Consider the following 21,296-nt stretch of genomic DNA (forward strand, 5'->3'; position numbering starts at 1 on the left):
AAGTTGTAAATCTAGAGACTAATATGTTTAGTAGTATATATAGCAGTAGTAATATGTTTCAAAACAATTGCAATAATGTTGTTATGAAAATTTTTCTGGGTGATATTAAACTACACCCTGTCAATTACTTGTATCAGTGCAAGGACAGATTTGCACTGGGCATGCCAGAGCATATGAAAGTGAAATATGCTAAACAATTTTTAGATGGAGAAGCTTTATCGTGGGCTAACCAGTAAGTTAACCCAGAAATGACATTTACAGAGTTTGAAAAAATATTTTTAAACAAATTTTAGTCAGAAAGTAAGCTGGCACAAATAAAATCAAATTTTTTGAATGGAAGTAGATTTCATGATGGAGGTATGAGAATGTGAGAATTTTGTGATAATCAGCTAAGGACTTAAGCACATTTACAAGAACCACTTGATCAATTAATCCAAACTGATGCGCTGAAACAGTGTTTACCTGGCCATGCCTAGTGGAATCTTGCTTATAGACCAGATGACTATTGAGGAATCTCTGAAATAATTACATAAATTAGGTCATGCTTTAGAGAACAGTTTTCAGAATGGTGGTCATCACAACACCACCAGAACAGTTACAGAAATCAGGTTAGAGGTAGGAGAGGAAGGTGTCATTCAGGTCACAAACACCACAATAGATACAATAATTACCAGATAGACAGAGTTGATTATGATAAAGCATTTTGGGACTTCACACTGACAGAAATGATTGAAGATACTAGTAAAGTACAAAATAAATTTCATCTTAGTACAGATGATTTGATTAACTTGTTTGATGAGAGTTGTGTGTTTAGTAATAGTAACATTTGTGATGATGCTGATGAGCACCATTTAGTTAGTTTATTTTGTAATGTTGAATTTTCAATATTGTCTGAAAAAGATGTGGAGGAAAGTATGAATCATGTATCTAAGTTAAATTATGTTTATGTGCCCGCTGACGCAAGTTCTAGTACTTTTGATAGTGATTGTGATATGGAAACATGTACTTAAAGTTGAGGTTCATGTAGGTGGAGATGATGTTGTTAATGAGTATTTTGAGACTATTGATGCTGATGTTGTATTTTATAATGAAATAGATGGTGTGGTTTATGTGGAAGTACTAGACAATGATATGAGTAATAGAATGGTAGGATATGATAATTTAGAATTGGAGAAACAGGTACATGAAAATCAGTTGATACCCATTGAAGTCAGTGAGATATTACATAGTTGTTACAGTAAGGAAGATCAAGATAAGATAATTAGTGATAAGATACTGAAAGTATTGGAAGAGAATGAGGAGTCTCTAGGAAAAGATGATTACTAGAATGGTATTAAACACACACAATCTAGTTGTAAGCTACCTTTAAGTGCTTTACAACCTAAGTTAGGAAATGAGGTTCAATTAAATGCTGATTTAAATTGTAGGGATAGTGAAGATGATTTATTGGCTGAAGAGAATGGAAGTAATAAGCATGAAATACTCGGCAGTCCCTGTATTGTAATATCTATAGGCACCTCGAAGGGAGTTCATCTAGTGGACACTGGTAGCCCAGTAAGTGGTGTATCTGGTAAATTAAGAGATAGATTAAAGAACACTGAACAGTATATTGAATTTCCAATTACTGGTGTTAAAATAAAAGGAGCTGCTGGGAAATTTATTAAATTAATCTGTAGGCAAGCATTAATTTCATTTACTGTCAGTAATGTTGTATTTGAGCAAGGATGTCTGCAAATAACTTAACTGAATGAGCACATATTGTTAGGGATGGATTGGATACTGAATGTTAATGCTAGGTTTGATTTGTTAAATATGAAGGTAAATTTTATTGATCCAAAATCTGGTGTTCATGGTGAAACTAAATTAAACATAATGAGTGATGAGAATTATAGCAATAATTTAAGAGGAGTAGAAATATTTGATGACATGTTATTTAGTGAAGATAATGAGTATTTTGATAATCAGGTGGTTTGTGCATATTTTTCGCAATTAGTATTGGATAATGTTAACTCAGCAGACAATTTAAGTATCGATGAAAAGAGTGACTTGGAGGGAATCCTGTGGGAATATAATAACATTTTCAGTTACAAGCCAGGCTGCGTATAAAAGATTACATGTGTAAGTTGAAATTGAGACCACGTGAACCATTTTTCATTAAGTCTTATGGAGTACCTATTTCTAAGAGGAATGTTGTTAAGAAGGAGTCGGAGAATTTGCTGAAGGGGGGGGGGGGGGAGGGGGATAATAGAATGATCAACCCTCAGGGGGTTACACTCTCCATGTCTACCATGTGTCTGGCAAGCACAAGGCCCCAGCTAATGTAGTATCTGCTTCAACACTGCTATACATTGGTACTACATTCACACACATATTTATACACATTTCTTTTCTCACGATTTATGCTGACTTTGATTACCTATTTTGATTCATGATATCGGTGTCCAATGATATGAGGCACAATAATTTGCTTGATACACTTTGATTTCATGATATTTATTTTATTTTATTTATTTATTTACTTAGTGCCTGTATTATGACATTCATGATATTGGACTTGTCAATGTACAGAACTGTATAAAATATTACATTTTTACATCATGTACAAAATCACATCTTTATAACAAAAACTTTATTGTGCTTAATTAGGTTATAAAATTATATATGTACATACAGATAAAATAAAAGCTAGTGAAACACCTTGGTTGATTTTACTAAAACTATTAAATACCAGTACTTTAGTTAACTAGGCATAGAAACATACAGCACAAAAGTTAGGTGCATAATTAGATACATACATGGATAAAAGAAGTTTAGTTTTATCTATAAATGGTTTGATAATTATGAATTATTGTGTAGAGAGTTATGAAGTAGACCTACAGATTTGAGCAAAATTCCAGATATTCATTAATTCGGTAGAAGCTGTCATTTATTAGTAGATTTTTTACTTCTTATTTGAATGTATTAATGTTTGGTATTTTTTGATGCTATCTGGCAATGAATTGTAAAGAATTCTTGGTTTGTAAACAGCACTGTCCTGATATATTGATTTTCTGTGCACATCCCTATGGTAGTCATCCTTTTCCTTGTTTGATAATTGTGGATCTCACTATTCAAAGCTGATACTTGATGGTTTTTAATGAAGCAGATAATTTCAAATGTAAATATAGATGGTAAGGTCTTTATTTTAAATTTTTTAAAGATACCTCTAGATGATGCTCTGCAAGCAATATCACTTATTAATCTTACAGCTTTCTTTTGGAGCTTAAAAGACTACTTCACAAAAGAGGTATTTCCACAGAACACTGTACCATACTTCAGTAGACTATGCATGTATGCGTAATAAGCACTTAACACTGTTTCGCTATTGCAGCAATTTTTAAGCATTCTTAATATGTAACAGTACTTGCTTAATTTTTTGTTGACCATTTCTACATATTTTTCCCATATTAGATGCTCATCCACCCATAACCCTAAAAATTTTATGTGATTCTTTTGCTGAGTTTGGCTATTCGATAATGTGAATTTTACATTGGTCCTATTTTTGTTCCTTATAGAGTTTTCTTGTCATGGACAACTAGACAGTGATCTTTAAACCATTTTTCTGCCACTTCTGCTGTTTTGTCAATTTTTTGCTGCATCTCATGTCCATTTTTCCTGTTTATAATGAAGCTGATATAATCAGCACATAACATAGTATCAGCTGTTGAAAACGGTTGTGGTAGGTCATTAATAAAAATCAAGAATAACATAGGTGCCAATACTGAGCCCTGGGGTACCCTATAATTAACTCTTTTATATTCAGAATGGTACACATTTGCATCCTGAGAAATTTGTACTCTTTGTTTCCTATCAGTTAAATATGACTTGAACCATTTGTAGGAAACACCAAGGACACTATATAGTTTTAACAGAATTAGATTATGATTTATAAGAACAAATGCTTTGGAAAGCTCCAAAAACAACCCACAGATCAGTTCCTTGTCTGCAATAGCCTTGTAAACAAGTTTTAGGAAATTGAAGAGAGCTGTTTGTGTAGATTTACCTTTTCTGAAACCATTCTGTGCATTTGCAAGAATTTTATTTTTGTTTAGGAAGTATAACAATCTGTCATACATTATTCTTTCAATTATTTTTTGAAAATACAGATAATAATGATAGTGGTCTGAAATTTTTAATGTCAAACTGGTCACCATTCTTTATAAATTGGTATTACTGTTGACTGCTTTAGTTTACTTGGAAACACACCAGTTTCAAAGGAGTCATTGATTATGTCCACAAGTTGAGTGACGACATTATCATTACTATATTTAATAAATTTATTTGTGATTGCAGGCTTTTTCGGTGTATTTCAGCCATGAAATCTTCTCGGGTTATCAGCCGAGTGGCGTCCAGTCGCAACGTTTCAATGGATTGAGTAGCCATCATCTTCAGGCGAAGTGCGGCTAGAAGACAACGCCACTTGGCTGATAACCTGGGAAGATTTCATAGTTTAATAATTTTGTCAGGGATACCATCAAATTTGCAGGTCATTTTATTCTTTAGTTTGCTGATAGCCGTTTGTACTTCTTTGGGTGTTACGTGATATAGATACGGTGTCATTTCATTTATTGGAGTTATTACCTTTGTCTTTGGATTATATTTAGTTGTGATCAGGTTTTGGGCTACATTAACATAATGACCATTAAATATATTAGCTATTAGAAGTGGATCATCAACAATTTCATTTCTGTGTTTTACGGTGATTTTATTACTTGCATTTTTATGTTTGCCTGTTGATTAATAATAACTTTTCACATAGATTTCACTTTTTTGTTACCCTTTCTGATATATGAATCACTGTGCTTCTTTTTTGTAGTGAGGCGGAAGTTCGGGTCAGTTACACCAAACAACACTCCCATTTTGCAGTAGTTCGTTTATTCACCTAAACACATCAAAGGCTTACAAAGAATGGACATCGTGGAAGAGAGCAAAGATAATCTTAGCTTAGCATCCAAAGACAATGCTCAGAGTCTAGAGACAAACATATATCAATGCTGGTGTCGACCTCATCGGCGCCACAGTAGCAACTGTAGCTTCCCTGCGCTTTTTCCTATAACACTTTACATATGGTTTCAAGGTAGTATTCTGTTTTGCACACTTATATAGCATTCTATGACTTGTTGATGACTCTTTGATTTCCTGTCGAATTGTATACCTACACAGAACTATTGGTTTGCATCTTCCAGTTTACATTTTTCAACATGAGATTAAAGACGCTAATGCTGTCAGCATTAATTAATCTTCTCTCAATATATCTCCTGTTGTCACTTTTTTTCTGAGATTTATCTAAAGTCAATTTAATTGCTTGATGATCAGAAAAACCTGTATCCAATATCTCAGATTTAAAACCACATTTTGATGTTCATATTTGATCAACACTCATGGGGGTACACTTTCTGTGTGTACCATGTGTCTGGCAACCACAAGTGCCCTAGCTAATGTAGTATCTGCTTCACCATCTTTATGCTTTGGTACTATATTCCTTATTTATACCATTTACACTTAGTTTCTAATCACATGTCAAAACCACTTCTTGGTACATGAAATGCTTCGTTGATAATAGTATCTTATCTAATTTTTATTGACAGAAATTGACAACAATATGAATTTTGAAGAGAAGTATAGCCAACTGGATCACACACATGCATTTGTTCACTTACACTCTAGTTGGTCAGCAGGAATTATGGTATAAGCTTGGTCACATGTATAACATTTGGTATTATTTCACATCTTTATGATTTTTATGATTATTCAATGTCACGCGAACCTGAAATACTTCACACATACATGATTGAATATTCAGAATGCTTATTATGGAGATATTTGGCATCACATACATTTAGCCTGCTACATGAAGTTTATACATGACACATATTCTGTGGATTTCAATGATTTACTTTTTGTTTTCATTATCTTGACTGTAATGAATCCCATTGCTCTGCGGTGAATCTGGTATTGCCTTAGAAAGTTTTCGATGAATGTGATTTAGGAGTAATTTGCTTGCTGTTGTCCTAAGGTGACAATAGCCTTATTAGTGGATTTTGGCTGCATGGTTACAGATAACCACAGTCTTGATGAAATATACGCATTGGCTGATTAGTCTGAGGAAGGCATCAGTCAGGTAGGAGACATTTTGGTTCGATGTTCCGGCTGGACATGAACCATTTCTTTGATACACCAATCACGCCTGGAGTTTAAGTTACATTTCAGTATGTCAAGTGCATTACTCTGCTTTGCACTCTGTTTGTGCCTCTATCTATATTTGATTCTGTATGAGGTGCGACAATAAAGTACTGAGATTCATTTTCTTTGCAAGATGTTGTAACTCTGCAGGCTTTAGGCACAATATCTTTGACCTTGGTCTATAAGCTGCTTCTAGTCCAAGCAGCATATCGATGCAACTGCTCAGTCATGAGTTGTGCTGTAATAAGTTAACAAGTGTTTGTGTTTCTCGTCACGGAAATGGAACCGCATAATATTGCGCAACAGTATGCAATTTCGTTTTGCGTTAAATTGGGTGAAAACACGGCGACAACTTACAATAAGCTTCAGAAGGCTTTTGGAGGGGAGGTTATGTCAAGAGCTCAGGTTTTTCATTGGTATAAAATGTTTAGTGAAGGCAGAATGAATTTTGAAGATGAAGACCATCAACCTCACAGACAGATGTCAACTTGGCCAGGGTGCGTGAACTCATACAATCTGATCGAAGATTATCTGTGAAAATGATTGCAGAAGAACTGAACATCAATCGAAAAATGGTTCGTCTAATAATAACTGAAGATCTTGATATGAGAAAGATTTGTGCTAAAATGGTCCCCAAAAACTCACACCACAACAGTGAGAAATGTGGAAAAATGTGGCAGCCGATCTGTTAGAGCAAACGGAAATCAATCCAAAATTGTTGAACTGTGTTATCACTGGTGATGAAAGACTTTTTTTTTTTTTTTTTTTTTTTTTTTTTTTTTTTTTTTTTTTTTTTGACCAGTACGATCCAGAGACAAAACGCCAAAGTTCGCAATGGTACTCAAAGGGATCACCCAGACCAAAAAACACTCGCATGTCAAAGTCAGAAGTGAAATGCATGCTTGTGTGCTTTTTTGATTCCAAGGGAATTGTTCATAAAGAGTGGGTGCCTCCTGGACAAACAGTTAACCAATATTCCTACAAAAAAATTGTAGAAATACTTCATAAAAGAGTTATTTTCATGTCAATGCCAACATTGCTGATAATTGGATTCTGCATCACAATAATGCGCCATCCCATACTGCTCTGTCAGTACAGCTATTTTTAACCTCAAAACAAATTTCAGTACTACCACACCCACCTTATTCACCAGATATCGCTCTGTGCGACTTTTTTCTATTTCCAAGATTCAAAACCGTGGTCAAGGGACATTTTCAAACAACACAAGATATCCAAAAAGCTGTGACGAGGGTCTTGGAGGAAATTACGGAAGATGAGTTCCAGAAATGTTACCATCAATGGCAGAAGCGCTGTCAAAAGTGTGTGCAATCAGAAGGGAATTACTTTGAAGGAGACAGCACTGAACCTGACTCAAACGGTAAGCAACATTTTTTTTTACATCATTCTCATTACTTTACTGTCGCACTTCGTATATGCTTTGTGTCATGATTTTATGTATCGGTTGATAGGCATTCATCTATATGTTCTTTAGTACTTTGATGCTCAACATTGTCATGTGGTATTTTGATGCTCATCATAAATATTTATATTTTCTGTATGTGACCAACTGATCAACATATTTTCTGTTACATAAAATTTCTTTCATATATTTTCAGTATTCTCTCTCAGTTTAGCCTCCATGTTGGAATTTGCTACAGACTCTTTCTATCACCCATGTTGAACAACTTTTGTCAGGATATGTTCTCACATCAGTGTCATGAATCAGTGATATATACAAGTTTTGTCATTGTGTTTCCTCAACTTCTTGTTCAAGAAATTATTGAATACTTACATTGCTTTTTCTACTGAATCATTAAGTGCCAACAAATTTACTTATCTTCAAACAAACATTTTAGTAAAACATGGTATAACATAATTAGATAGTGACTGAACATAACCCACAAAAACATTTTTGCCACATTTTTATTATAGTGTGAACATGAATAATTTTACATATCTGAAAGATTTTCCCATATTTGACATGAGTTGTAATCGCTGTTGATGCTTCACTGTATCACTGAACCTTTGTGCTCCTAATATGAGGGCTATTCAGAAAGTAGGGAACATTTTGGCATTAAAAAAAAACTAAGTACAAGAAATACATTTTATTATGTACATCTGAAAGAGTGACTGACATACTACTTTTCCACATAGTCACCAAACACATTGAGGCACTTCATAGTGGTGGACAAGCTTTGAAAGACCTTAGTCATAAAATTCTGCCACCTGAGACTTCAGCCAGTGAGTCACGCCCTCCTGGAGTTCCGTGTCGTCATCAAAGTGCTGTGTTGCAAGCCAGTTCTTCATGTTGTGAAACAAGTGGAAGTCGCTTGGTGTATGATCAGGGCTGTAGGGTGGATGAGGGAAAATTTCCTATTTGAATGAAGTAAGGAGTTCTTTAGTGCAGTTTGCCATGTGAGGTTGGGCATTGTCATGCAAAAGCAAAATTTTGGATGTCAGCCTTCCTAAGTGGTTTTTCTTTTTTTTTTTAACTGCTCTTCTAAGGCTGTGTAAAGACTGACAGTGCCAGGCAGAATTTATGGTTGCTCCACATTTGAGAAAATCAATAAGAAGCAGACCTTGCCTATGCCAAAACACTGTCGCCATCAATTTCCTTGCTGACAAGGTTTGCAAACATTTTCTTGCTTTTTGGGGGGACCTTGTGTGCCCCCACTCCATGGACTGTAATTTTGTCTCGCAATTGATGTGTTTCACTCAAGTCTCGTCACTGGCTACAATACAATCCAGTAATGAATCACCATCTTTGTGGTAGGCCTCCAGAAATGTCAATGTTGCCCCCATTCGCATTTTGGGCACCCATTGTGAACAAAATTTGCGGTAGCCTAGCTTTTGAATGACAATTTCAAACAACAAAGCCTGTGAAACTCATGGAAAAGAAAGCGAAAGCTCTGTTATTGTGAAGAAACGGTTTTCACAAATCATTTCATCAATTTTAGCAACACAATCGTCAGTCACAATGCTCAGGGGTCCACCCTTCTCATCGTCATGAACATTGGTTCAGCCATTTTTAAACTGAATGCACCATTCCCGAATGGAGCATTTACTCCGTACGTTGTTTCCGTACACTTTCCACAGTTCACGATAAATTTCTATAGGTTTTAGGTTTTTTGACAGCAAGAAACGCATCACAGACCACACCTCACAGCTGGCAGGATTTTCAATTGCAGTGCACATTTCAAATTCAAATAATGAAAAAATCAGATGCGCTGAGATGTTTCCGCTGTCACAGATGGATGTTGACTGAGCTGCCAAGCATGCACATACCAAAATATATGTGATTGTCACACACCTAGTGACATCACACTGAAACATTCCCTACTTTCTGAACAGCCCTCGTACCAACTTCTGTTTGTCGTGTAGTAGTAGGTAACATTTGTCTGGAACTCGAAGTTCCATGTTGTATTGATTTGCATGTTTTCATACTCATTTCTTATGGATTTTGAGATTTGAACTAACTGATTATGAACTTTCTTACTGGTTAGTATGTGGCAGTTTGGATTTTTCAGGTCGGTCCAATCGTTGCAAATGTAGGCCTTGAAAAATTTGTAGTTTTGCTTAATATATCCATTTGATCTGTTTTTCAGTTGTCACTAAACCTGCCAAAAGATGTAAACAACCATGCATGAACAGCACCTATTAGACAGAGGGGGTTGACAGCCGATCAGTTCCAGTCATTCCACCAGCAAGGAGGTACACGGCTTGTGTTGTCTGTAGTTCAACCATGCCTAGACAGTCAATACCGCAGTTCGATCCTGTCCACATTGTTACATTGTGCCAGGAAAAGCTCTCAACAAGGGAAGTGTGCAGGCGTCTAAGAGTGAACCAGAGCAATGTTGTTTGGACATGGAGGAAATACAGAGAGATAGGAACTGTTGATGACATGCCTCGCGCAGGCCACTCAAGAGCTACTACTGCAGTGGATGACTGCTACCTATGGATTATGGGATCTGAGGAACCCTGACAGCAATGCCACCATGTTGAATAATGCTTTTTGTGCAGCCACAGGATGTCGTGTTAATACTCAAACTGTGTGTAATTGGCTGCATGATGAGCAACTTCACTCCTGACGTCCATGATGAGATTCATCTTTGCAACCATGACACCATGCAGCGTGGTACAGATTGGCCCAACAACATGCAGAATGGACTGCTCAGTATTGGCATTACATTCTCTTCACCGATGAGTGTCGCATATGCCTTCAACCAGATAATCTTCGGAGACGTGTTTGGGGGCAACCCAGTCAGGCTGAACGCCTTAGACACACTGTCCAGCGAGTGCAGCAAGGTGGAGGTTCCCTTCTGTTTTGTGGTGGCATTATGTGGGGCTGACATATGCCGCTGGTGCTCATGGAAGATGCCACAAAGGCTGTACGATATGTGAATTCCATCCTCCGAGCGATAGTGCAACCATATTGGCAGCATATTTGTGAGGCATTCATCTTCATGGATGACAATTCGCACCCACATCATGCACATCTTGTGAATGACTTCCTTCAAGATAATGACATCGTTTGACTGGAGTAGCCAGTGGCTTCTCCAGACATAAACCCTATCGAATAGGCCTGGGATGTATTGAAAAGGGCTGTTTATGGATGACATGACATACCAACCACTCTGAGGGATCTACGCCGAATCACTGTTGAGGAGTGGGACAATCTGGGCCATCAGTGCCTTGATGAACTTGTGGATAGTATGCCACGACGAATACAGGCATGCATCAATGCAAGAGGACGTGCTACTGGGTGTTAAGAGGTACCAGTGTGAGCAGCAGTCTGGACCACCACCTCTGAAGGTATCACTGTATGGTGGTGCAACATGCAATGTGAGGTTTTCATGAGCAATAAAAAGGACAGAAATAATGTTTATATTGATCTCTATTCCAATTTTCTGTACAGGTTCTGGAACTCTTGGAACTGAGGTGATGCAAAACTTTTTTGATGTGTGTATATCAAAGGTGCATTGTAGGTTAAGTATTGTATTTGATTGTATGTTAGGATGTAAATTATTTTCTTCAAATATAACTTGTTTTGTGGCCTTACAGTCACTTGCTGGAATTGCATTTCGCATGAGTGGATGAATTCTGTTTCGTTCTGTGCACTACTTCAATCTTACTTAACAGACTGGAGGGAATTTTTCTTTGCATTTTCTTTTATATACTTTAAATTAGCGTTTTTCTAAGATTTGATGAAGGTTAACTCTTGGATCTGATATGTCATTCATGCACACAAATATACATTTTGTCTGGTATAGTAGGTTAGGTTTTATGATATCAATTTGAATTTCACTTTGTCACACTGTATTATGTACACAGAATAACTCTTTACATTGTACAGTTCACCATATGTCTGAATTGGAACTTACACTGTGATTAGATTAATTAACAATTATGGGATGTATGTATACATGAGTAAACTAATGATGATTTTGTTCTGACACAAATTTGAAATGAACCGAGGAAGGGGTTGGAACAAAATGATATGAAATGGAGTATTATAAAAAACAACACTTTATACTGAAATACTGTTTACTTCATTTGATAAACTCATAAATGTAAGAGGCACAGTAATTGTGACAACAGAGGGGCTATTCTGAGAAACAGTTAATTTTGTCTACTGATGTACATTCACACTTATTTGAGGACACTGATATAGATGTGATCATTCTAACCACTAAATTTGAAAGATGATACATTTCTTTGGTCTATTGAAATTTTGACATTGAGATCGGTTTGATATAGCATCTAATGTCTGGCATTCCGGTTGAGGCATGTTCTTGTCTGAAAAAATGAAAGTATGATCACAATTTATTTGTGACTGCATATTTTTTTTTTTAATAGAACTGAAATTACAACCATATTGAAATGTAAAATTTTACTCATACAAAATTTAATTAATGGAATCTAGGGTCTTCATTCAATAAAACTAGTCGCTCAGTTCACCTGTAAATGGTTTGGATGATTTTCCTTTAAGTCAATAAAATAATATATGCAAATTAATGAAATATATTGTTGCAGTGATAAAACATGTAATTTATAGTCGTAATAGAAACAGATTCTTTCCTGTCTTTGTATGAAATTATTCACTGTTGTTCCATGTAATTTTGGAAGATGTATATAAAAACTTTAGTCGTTAATATGCAAAATTCAATATGTAACAATGACGGTAATTGTTTAAAATCATATAAATAGAGGCAATTTGTGCACCACCATAAATCAGTCTTAGGTCTGTCTGAGGTCAGTTTTAAGTCAGTCTTAAACCGAATTTTGTATCAACAGCTTGTAGTCAGGCTTTGTAAATTCACCTCTGAACATCTAGTGTGCTAAACAAAATGTATGGTGAACATGAAGCACTGAAACTTATTGACTCCATTGCATAAATCCCATGTGGCGATACAGTAACATCAAAATGAACCTACGGCAGCATCGAAAAGCAGTACCCCGGATTACACAAGATATGTATTATGTTTTTGGTGGAGAATATCTGTAATAAGACGTGGTATACTGAACATTGTTTTTCTTGTGTTGAGCAATGATACACATCCCAAACTTTGCAAAAACGTTTTTGCTGTGTTTTATTACACTCTCCCAATGTCCTTCAGGCTACAAATCCACTATCTCATTCCTCATACACCTTACTAACTTTATCCTGACACACAGCTACTTCTCCTTTGAAGGAAAGATATGCAAACAAATCTGTGCCACAGCCATGGGCACCTCCGTTGTATCTTCCTTTGCTGCCCTGTTAAATGGGCCTCCTAGAGGAGACATTCCTAGCGTCAAAAAACCTCAAATACCTTGTTTGGTTAAGGTCCATTGATTCCATTGATCATATCTTCATCTACCACATGGTGTGTCATTTTTTATCCTCCCACAGTCACCCAATGATGACATATTCCTATAACCACATCACGATCTGGACTCAGGGCCAAGACACCCAATCCTCATTCCTTCACTATCTCAACACCCTCTCTCCTGTCCACTTCATTTGATCCTCCTCAACTTAGTCTGCCTCCTTACTGGACATTGACCTCTTCCTCTAGTATGGCTCCACATTAAACGCACCAACCCAGTACTTCCTACCCTTTCCTGTCTCAGGCTCATCCTATCTCAATAGAAGTTGGGCTAGCTGTGACAGCAGCTGTGTTATATACTAGCTCTGCTGCAATTACTTCACAGCTTTTTATATATAAGTTATGAATACCAAAACCAGCTGTCCTCCAGGTTGAATGACTACCACCAAACTGTTGCCAAGAGCAAAATGCACCACCCTCTGGCACAACATGCAGTTGAACATAATATGCTCGGTTTCAAAGGCTACTTGAAAACTCGGGCCATCTGGGTTCTGTCCTCCACCACGGGGGGTTACATTTACAACACATTCTCCTCTTCCTAAATTATCCCGGCCTCAACCTACAGTAACCTACTGTCCCCTCCACCTAACTGTTTCTGCTCTGTCTGGCCTGTCAAATCCTCACTATTCATCTCTCATCACCTTCACTGTGTGCTGGTTTCTGCCGGTACACCCACCATTCTTTTCCCCTTCTCTGCTCCCAACATTTTCCATGCTCACTCTCCCCTACAGGCTCCTGATACTGTGCCTGACAGCCCTGTCCTACCACATCTGGTCACTGCACATTCAGGTAGGCAGCGATGGTTCCTCTTCTGACACCTGTACCCTGCTCTCATTCTCCCTTCACTGCCCCACTATAGATTTTTTCTCCCATTTGATGTGTTTTGGCTGCATTCTGACCAGAGCAGCCAGAAATAATTGTGTGTGTGAAGTTCATTTTTGCTTGTCTGAATGTGAAAGCATTTTTTTCCTGAAGAAGGCTTTGGTCTTAAGGAAGCATATATACAGCAGTCTTTTTCATTATGCCTGTCTGCAACTCAACATGTCATCTCTATGGTGAGTAGCAATGTAGCATTTTCTTAATGTTGTTGATGTTCTAGCTTGGTCTCTCCACTGTTTGATTTAAGATCAATTCTTGTATTTTTAGTGAGTGGCTTCATACACATGGATGTTGCATGCAGTAGATATATTAAGATATTGAATGTAATTCTATAACATTCATCCAAGAATAGGTAATATACTGAACTAAACGAAGTATTTATCAATAATAAATGTTTTGTTTAAAAATGTTTTCACGTGTTATTCAGTAGTTACACTGAGAGATTAAATAACTGTACATGGAATGTTACAGCTATGTAAGGATATAGAAACTCAGCTAAAAGATCATGAAGCCATTAAGTCACAAATTGAAGATGATGCAGACAGAGAAATAACAGACTTGAGGGCACAGTATGAAAAAACCCTGAAAGAGGAAAGAGATTTCAACGCTCAGTTGAGGACAGAAACTGGTGTAATGAGAAATAAATTCAAAAGGTACATAATCATGTGCCAGAGGTTTTTGTCAGTAGCACAACATCATTGCTTTGCATAATGATTTGTCATAATATATCCTGCCCACATTCTTCACAAAATATATATCTGGAAAAATTAAATATCCAATGTAGGATTAAAAAATATAATGATGAAGTTAATTCATAGAAATAAAATTTAAAAATCAATTTAATGTTTACTAAGTGCATGTAAAATACAATGAAATCCCTGCTTCTTTCTTTTTAGATCCGTATGATGCTACGATGCACTTCCATGCAAGTATTGAACAGTGTTCACATATACTCAACCATAACTAAAAGTGACATATAAAGTGAAACTGGAAACACAGTTTATACTTATATGTCTAATCTGCACAATTTAAGGCCACAATAACAATCTGTATAAAAGTAAAGGTAATTTTCCAAACTCATTTATCACAACTGCACATTTTATATTGTTTCTTTACTTTTGTCTTACCACACATAAGAGCATGTGTACTTACACACACACAAACCTTCTGCCTTCCTTTCTTCTATATTTGTGAATATGTGTGTGTGTGTGTGTGTGTGTGTGTGTGTGTGTGTGAGAGAGAGAGAGAGAGAGAGAGAGAGATTTTATCTTAAATTCATATTCCATTGATCCATTAGCACATATAAATGCAAGGAAATGGAATAAACTAGAATATGTATTTTATTAAATTCATCTCACTTCTTCATAATCACAATCAAAGACAAAAAGAGCCCTCATTATTGGTTACAGAATATAATTAAGTGATCAGATAGAGATTTGGCTTGATTATCTAGTAAGAAAGAACAGTATTATCAATTGTAGAAGATAAACAGAATGTTTGATTGAATACATAAAGTTATGATTCAAACAGCAAATAGATGAAGTGGGAAGTGGCATATCAGTCTTTGTACATTAAAAAAAACTCGAGAATAAAAAATTTATTCAAGCAAATCCTCTTGTGATCACTGTTTAATAATGTATTATCTTGTCGAAACTTTAGTGCCAGCAGTATCTTACACCTTTTTGTGAACTAGAGATAAATTCACCATTTCATAGTGAAGACAGAGAGAGAGAGAGAAATTTTTTTGTTTTGGGGGGGGGGGGGAGGAGAGAGCACTAATTATGGATTTGAATGGTTATTGAACCCAGTTTGTGATTTTCATGTATCATTTCAGTGGTATGTTTATGGACACTGTTTGATTCTAATATTTCAAATAAGATGTCATTTCACATAATTTTGTAAATAATCAATGGACAAATTAACTTCTAATTGTTTTTATTAGATTAAGATTACAATTCCCATTATAGCTGAGGTGCTGATTGATCAGGAGGCACATAAAAAATATACTCCCAGACAATCTCTTCCTGACAGGAGTAAGGGGATTTTGGGGGGGGGGGTAGGAAATATGGGTGGAGGGGAGGGAGTTGATGGCTGGGGGAAAGAGGGAAAAAGGGAATGGGATGGGAATGTGCCACTGGTGAGCCGCTCTGGTGCAATCACAAGAGATTGTGTGTGGCACACGATAAAATGGAGAAGTGGGTTGAGAAAAGGTGGATAAGAAAGGGAGTAGAAGGCAAATAGGAAAGAGGGAGAGGGGAGACCATGGGGAGAAAAATGTGATTGTAGAATGATTGAATAAAGACAGAGATATGGACATAGGGGCAGAGATGGGCACATATAGGGGAAATTTATATGGCTATGAAGTTTTTGACAGCAGAGTCCTTGTATAAAATGTTCTAGGTTTATTTTCATCCCAAGCTCTCAATGATTGCCTCCATTATCATCATCAGGCACTAAAAATGACTGTCGTGAACTGGCGAGGCTCCCATTGTTATACCCAGAGGACGATATCTGACTGGCTTTATTAATCATGATGACTACACAGTAATGGTGTGTAGTGAGTTGATGCCCTCTATTCCCATACATTTTGTTTTGATCTCTGTCCAGTGTTACTTACAGTGTGGTAAACTGTAAGAAGAGAGTGAGTTGTGGTCTTTCTTTATCAAGTGTCCTCTTCCATGCATTGCTAACTGCATAACCAGTATCTCTGTTAACACTGTTTCCACATAGCCTAATTTCAACTGATTCCCGGATCACAAAGTCCCAATAGGCCAACATTTAATTAAACAAAATCTTGCACTTATTTAACAGGCTGTGTTCAGCCACTGCTGATTTATTCAAATACCTGCATTTAAGGTGACACTTATGCTCAATGTAGCAATAGGCAACAGTCTGTATTGACTAGCACACAGAACTCTTGCCACACTCGCAAGGAATACTGTTAATTCTCATCACTCTCACGCCAAGATTGGTCAGAACATTTCCTTAATTTTTGTGGGTGGCCAGAAGACTGGTCTGATTCTTAGCCTGTTTAGTACTCTACCTACTTTCTGTGAAGTTTGGGAGGTAGCAGATGAGATACTGGTGGAACTAAAGCTAAGTTGTAAGACATGCTTTCGTATCTCAGGTCTGTAGAATGCTTGCCAGTGAAAGGCAAATGTCCTGTGGTGTGAGTTTTGGTCCAGCACATGGTTTTAATCTGCCAGGAAGTTTCTCTACCTGTCTTATTAGTTGTTGTGCCATAGAATGAAAGATGCGCTATGTGTTAGTCCTCTTGGCTTGTTTGAATGTCCTCGCATCTTGGTTTCTTTGACAGCTTTCAACTAATACCACACTCAGAATACTCTCTCCTTCTGATGCCATCATCAGATGGTTAATCTCAGAGTTGTAATGGTCCTTGCCTGAAATAGTCCTGGCTCTGCATAGCTCTTTGCTGAGGTGGATGGTGAAAGCCACGCCCTTTGAGATACAGATCTGTTTGTGTTGCTTTTATGTACACAGAATGGCTGAGTCATCCACCTGATTTCAATTTATCCAACCCGTTTAAGAAAGGTAATTTCTAGTCCTTCTCCACCTCCACTGTGAATCTTATGTTAGGATGTGTACCATTCAAATGATCAATGTACTGCTGCAGCACATCACTGCCATATGGCCAGATTAAAAAATGTATTTTTGACATATCTGGAGAAGCAGGATGGAAGGAAGAGAGCACTGTTCAAAGCTAATTCTTCAAAATACTCCATGAAAAATTAGCTAATTTTCTCTGACAGGGTACTTGATAAACTACCATCTCAGTCTCCAGCTCCATAAGAGTCACCAGTGGCTGAGATTATCAGTGGAATAGAACAAGCAGTTTGGCATCTTCCTAAAGAAGCAGCAGATGAGGTATGGCTTGCTACTAGCTGGATTTTGGCCACAGGTAAACTCCCTAAATTCAGTATTAGAAGAGTGGAGAAACAAGGACTGAAATTGCTTGAGAAGGAGGAAAAGTTAGTTGTCTTACCAGTTGACAAGGCGAATGCTGTGGTTATCCTTACTGATACAGGTTATCATAAGAAAGTGGGCCAGTTATTGGAAGATAGCATGTACTGAATTCTCAAACAGGATCCCACATCAGCCCTCAGCAGGAAGGAAAGAATTCTGGCTTTTCTGACGAACTTGTGGAAACTTTAATGCCGAGAGTGACTAGGCCACCCAGGTTGCATCGTCTTTCGAAAATACACAAGGATGGTGTACCATTGAGGCCAATTGTTAGTGCTACCTGCTCTTCTACAAACACCCTCACAAAATACTTAACTAAATCACTGGCACCTATTGCCAGCCATTGTAGACATTGCCATTAAGAACTCACAGATGTTTGTTGATAAAAAGCAGAAGAAGATGGGATCAAATGAAGTCATGGTCAGCCATGATATCTTCTCCCTGTTTAAAAAGGTACCAGAGGTAGATTCATGAATTTTTTAAATTATTTTGGCACACTTTAAGACCACTTGCTTTTTGTATGGTGGAAATTATTATAAAATGACTGATGGAACAGCAGTGTGTTCACTACTGTCACCAGCCTTAGCTAATTTTTTCATGGAGCATTTTGAAGAATGACCTTTGAACAGTGCTTCCTTCTTCCACCCTGCTTCCTCAGATATGTCACCAACACATTTGTAATCTGGCTGTATGGCAGTGAGGTGCTGCAGCAGTTCGTTGATAATTTGGATGGTATACATCCTGACACAAGACTTACAGTGTAGGTGGAGTAGGACAATAAGTTACCTTTCTTAGGTGTGATGATCAAAACGAAATCAGATGAATGACTCAGCCAGTCTATGTACAGAAAACCAATGCATACAGATCTGTATCTCAATGGGTGTAGCTTTCACTATCGAGCTCACAAGAGAGCTATGCTGAACATATTACTACACAGAGCCAGGACTATTTCGGACAACGATCACCTTGGCTCCAAGATTAACCATCTGATAAGTGTGCTCATCAGGAATGGGTTTTCTGTGTGTGATATCAGATCAGTGGTATTCAGGAAACCAAGACATGAGACCATTCAAACAAGCCAAGAAGACCAACACATAGTGCAGCTTCCATTTTGCAGTGCTACAACTAGATAGGTCAAGTCCTAAACAATAGGCAAGTAGTGAGACCAGTCTTTTGGCCAACCAGTAAAATTAAAGAAATATTGCAACCAGTTAAAGTAAACTCAGCCTGAGAGTGCTGTGAATGTACAGTATTCCTTGTGAGTGTGGCAAGAGTTCTGTGGGCCAGTCTATAAAGACTGTTGCTGATCCCCACATCAAATATCAGTGTCATGTTAAATACAGGTTTTTGGATTAATCAACACTAGCTGAGCACAGCCTGTTAAATAAGTACAAGATTTTGTATGAGGGCTTTCAAACAATGTATGTCAAGCCTAAACAAATAGTTATTAGTGGATCAAATTCTGAAATGCACATGGTTTACATGACTTTAAAGTTGTGAATATTTCTAAAATATAATGTTTTGATATAAACTATTTATACTGTTATCATTAGTATTCTGAAAACTGTACTGCTGATAACAGGGTTTAGTGAAAACAGTATGGACAAGACTGTAGCAATTTCTACGGAATCGTGATATGTGCCTTATGTGTAGAAAAGGTTTTAGAAAAGAAATAAAAAATTTGTATTTAAGATGTGGGATTATAGTAGCTGGAGCCACTCCACCTCTCTGTTATTCAAGGGGCTAGTGGAGTGTGCCAAGAGGAGGGAGGCAGCACTGAAAGATGTGATGTAAGGACAATTCCCACCTATGTTATTCAGAGAAGCTGATATTGTGTTTTTTGGGGGAGGGGGGTTGAGTAGAAAACTCAAATGACATGAGTTATGAAACAGTCACTGAAATGGCTGTTCTGTGTTGTCAGCCTGCTTTTGTGACGGTATGGTGCCGAAACCAAAAACTGACATTTCCATCACCAGAAGAAGATGTATACCGAGAGACAATGTCGCCGGACATGGAGCTGTTCAAAGACAGCTTTTTATCTTCAGAAACACATTGTGGTGAATTTCTGAAAAGTTAAATTTGGTACATTTTTAATGCAGCTGTTTGAGTAGGTACAAAATACAGGCAGCCTGTGGAATGAACTTGGCATAATAGATGGTACAGTCACATTAATGCGACCACTGCCTGTGTTCATTGTCAACATCCAGTAACCATTCAAACATGGCAGGTGCTGTAACTAAAGTGGAGCATTTATAAAGCATGTCAGGAGGGCACAGACAACAGTGCCGTTGTTGTCATAATGGAGAGACCGACCAATTTATCTGACATGCAAAAAGCATGATCATTGGCTATAAGACCAAAATGGAAGCATTTCTGAAATGGCTGTAAATAGTTTGTGTGCCACCATAATGAAAGTATACCATGCATGGCAAAATGTCACCATCAAAAATTGGAACCAAAGCAACTGAGGTGCATCACAGGCAGTAGATGACACAGCTGAACAATGGCTGCAGGGATGTATATGGGCAAATAGATGTGCAACTTTTGAGCAACTGACCTCCCAATGAACCAAGGGACTACCAACAATATCTCCTCAATGACCTTCAGGCAAATGTTGCTATGCATGGGATTCTGTAGCAGGAGCCTGCTTCATGCAGCCATGCTGACTGCTGTTCGTTAGCAGTGAAGGCTGGAATTTGCACGCCAGTACCACAACTAGATGTCCACTGAGTGGTGACAGATTGCCTTTTCAGATTAATCATGTTCTATGCTCCATCAGACAAATGGCCATTGGTATGTGCTGTATGATATGTCTGAAAGCAAACAGCCTGTAACAATATTGAAAGTGTAAAAGCCGGAGGAGTTTGTGAAGTTTCTGTGGCATTCCCTGAGGTGATCTCATCATTGTAGAAGGCACAGAGCATTAATACGACTATGTTTCTATCCCTGGAGACCATATTCAGGCTTTTGACAGGTAGTCACATTAATGTGGGTGAACAGTGTAATTTGCTTCACCAACAAATGATTGCAACTCTTTCAGATTCCTGGGAATGGGTGACTCAGCTAAGGCCTCTGCCTGATCCTGCGTGTTTGTTCATAAAATGACTGAGTTACTTAATGCTTGGTTAAAAAAGACTACACTTGCGAAGCTAGTAATGCAACCTTAGGCTTGCACACGCTCAATGCCAGCAAATTTTGTAAATGTTGCTCTCACATAGTTCCTGTTCCATTTATATCACTCAAATAGTTTGCACAATTTGGGATGCCCTCAATTAACTGTTCAAGACACCTCTGAAAAATAGTGTAAGTATTTGTGACTCTGACCTGTAAACTGTTGTATTTAAA

At 37.4% G+C, this 21,296-nt stretch overlaps 1 protein-coding gene across 1 annotated transcript in view; it reads left to right on the forward strand.

The window, feature by feature from the left end:
* The window catches only part of LOC126244272 (cilia- and flagella-associated protein 57-like), a 296,500-nt gene that overhangs the window by 160,637 nt on the left and 114,567 nt on the right, over window positions 1–21,296 (forward strand). Inside the window, exon 13 of the mRNA XM_049948227.1 lies at window positions 14,442–14,623. Within this exon, the coding sequence (XP_049804184.1) occupies window positions 14,442–14,623 (182 nt within the window). The remainder of the gene's footprint in view (window positions 1–14,441; window positions 14,624–21,296) is intronic.

The sequence above is a fragment of the Schistocerca nitens genome, chromosome 1, assembly GCF_023898315.1.
Source record: "Schistocerca nitens isolate TAMUIC-IGC-003100 chromosome 1, iqSchNite1.1, whole genome shotgun sequence".
Lineage (NCBI taxonomy): Eukaryota > Metazoa > Arthropoda > Insecta > Orthoptera > Acrididae > Schistocerca > Schistocerca nitens.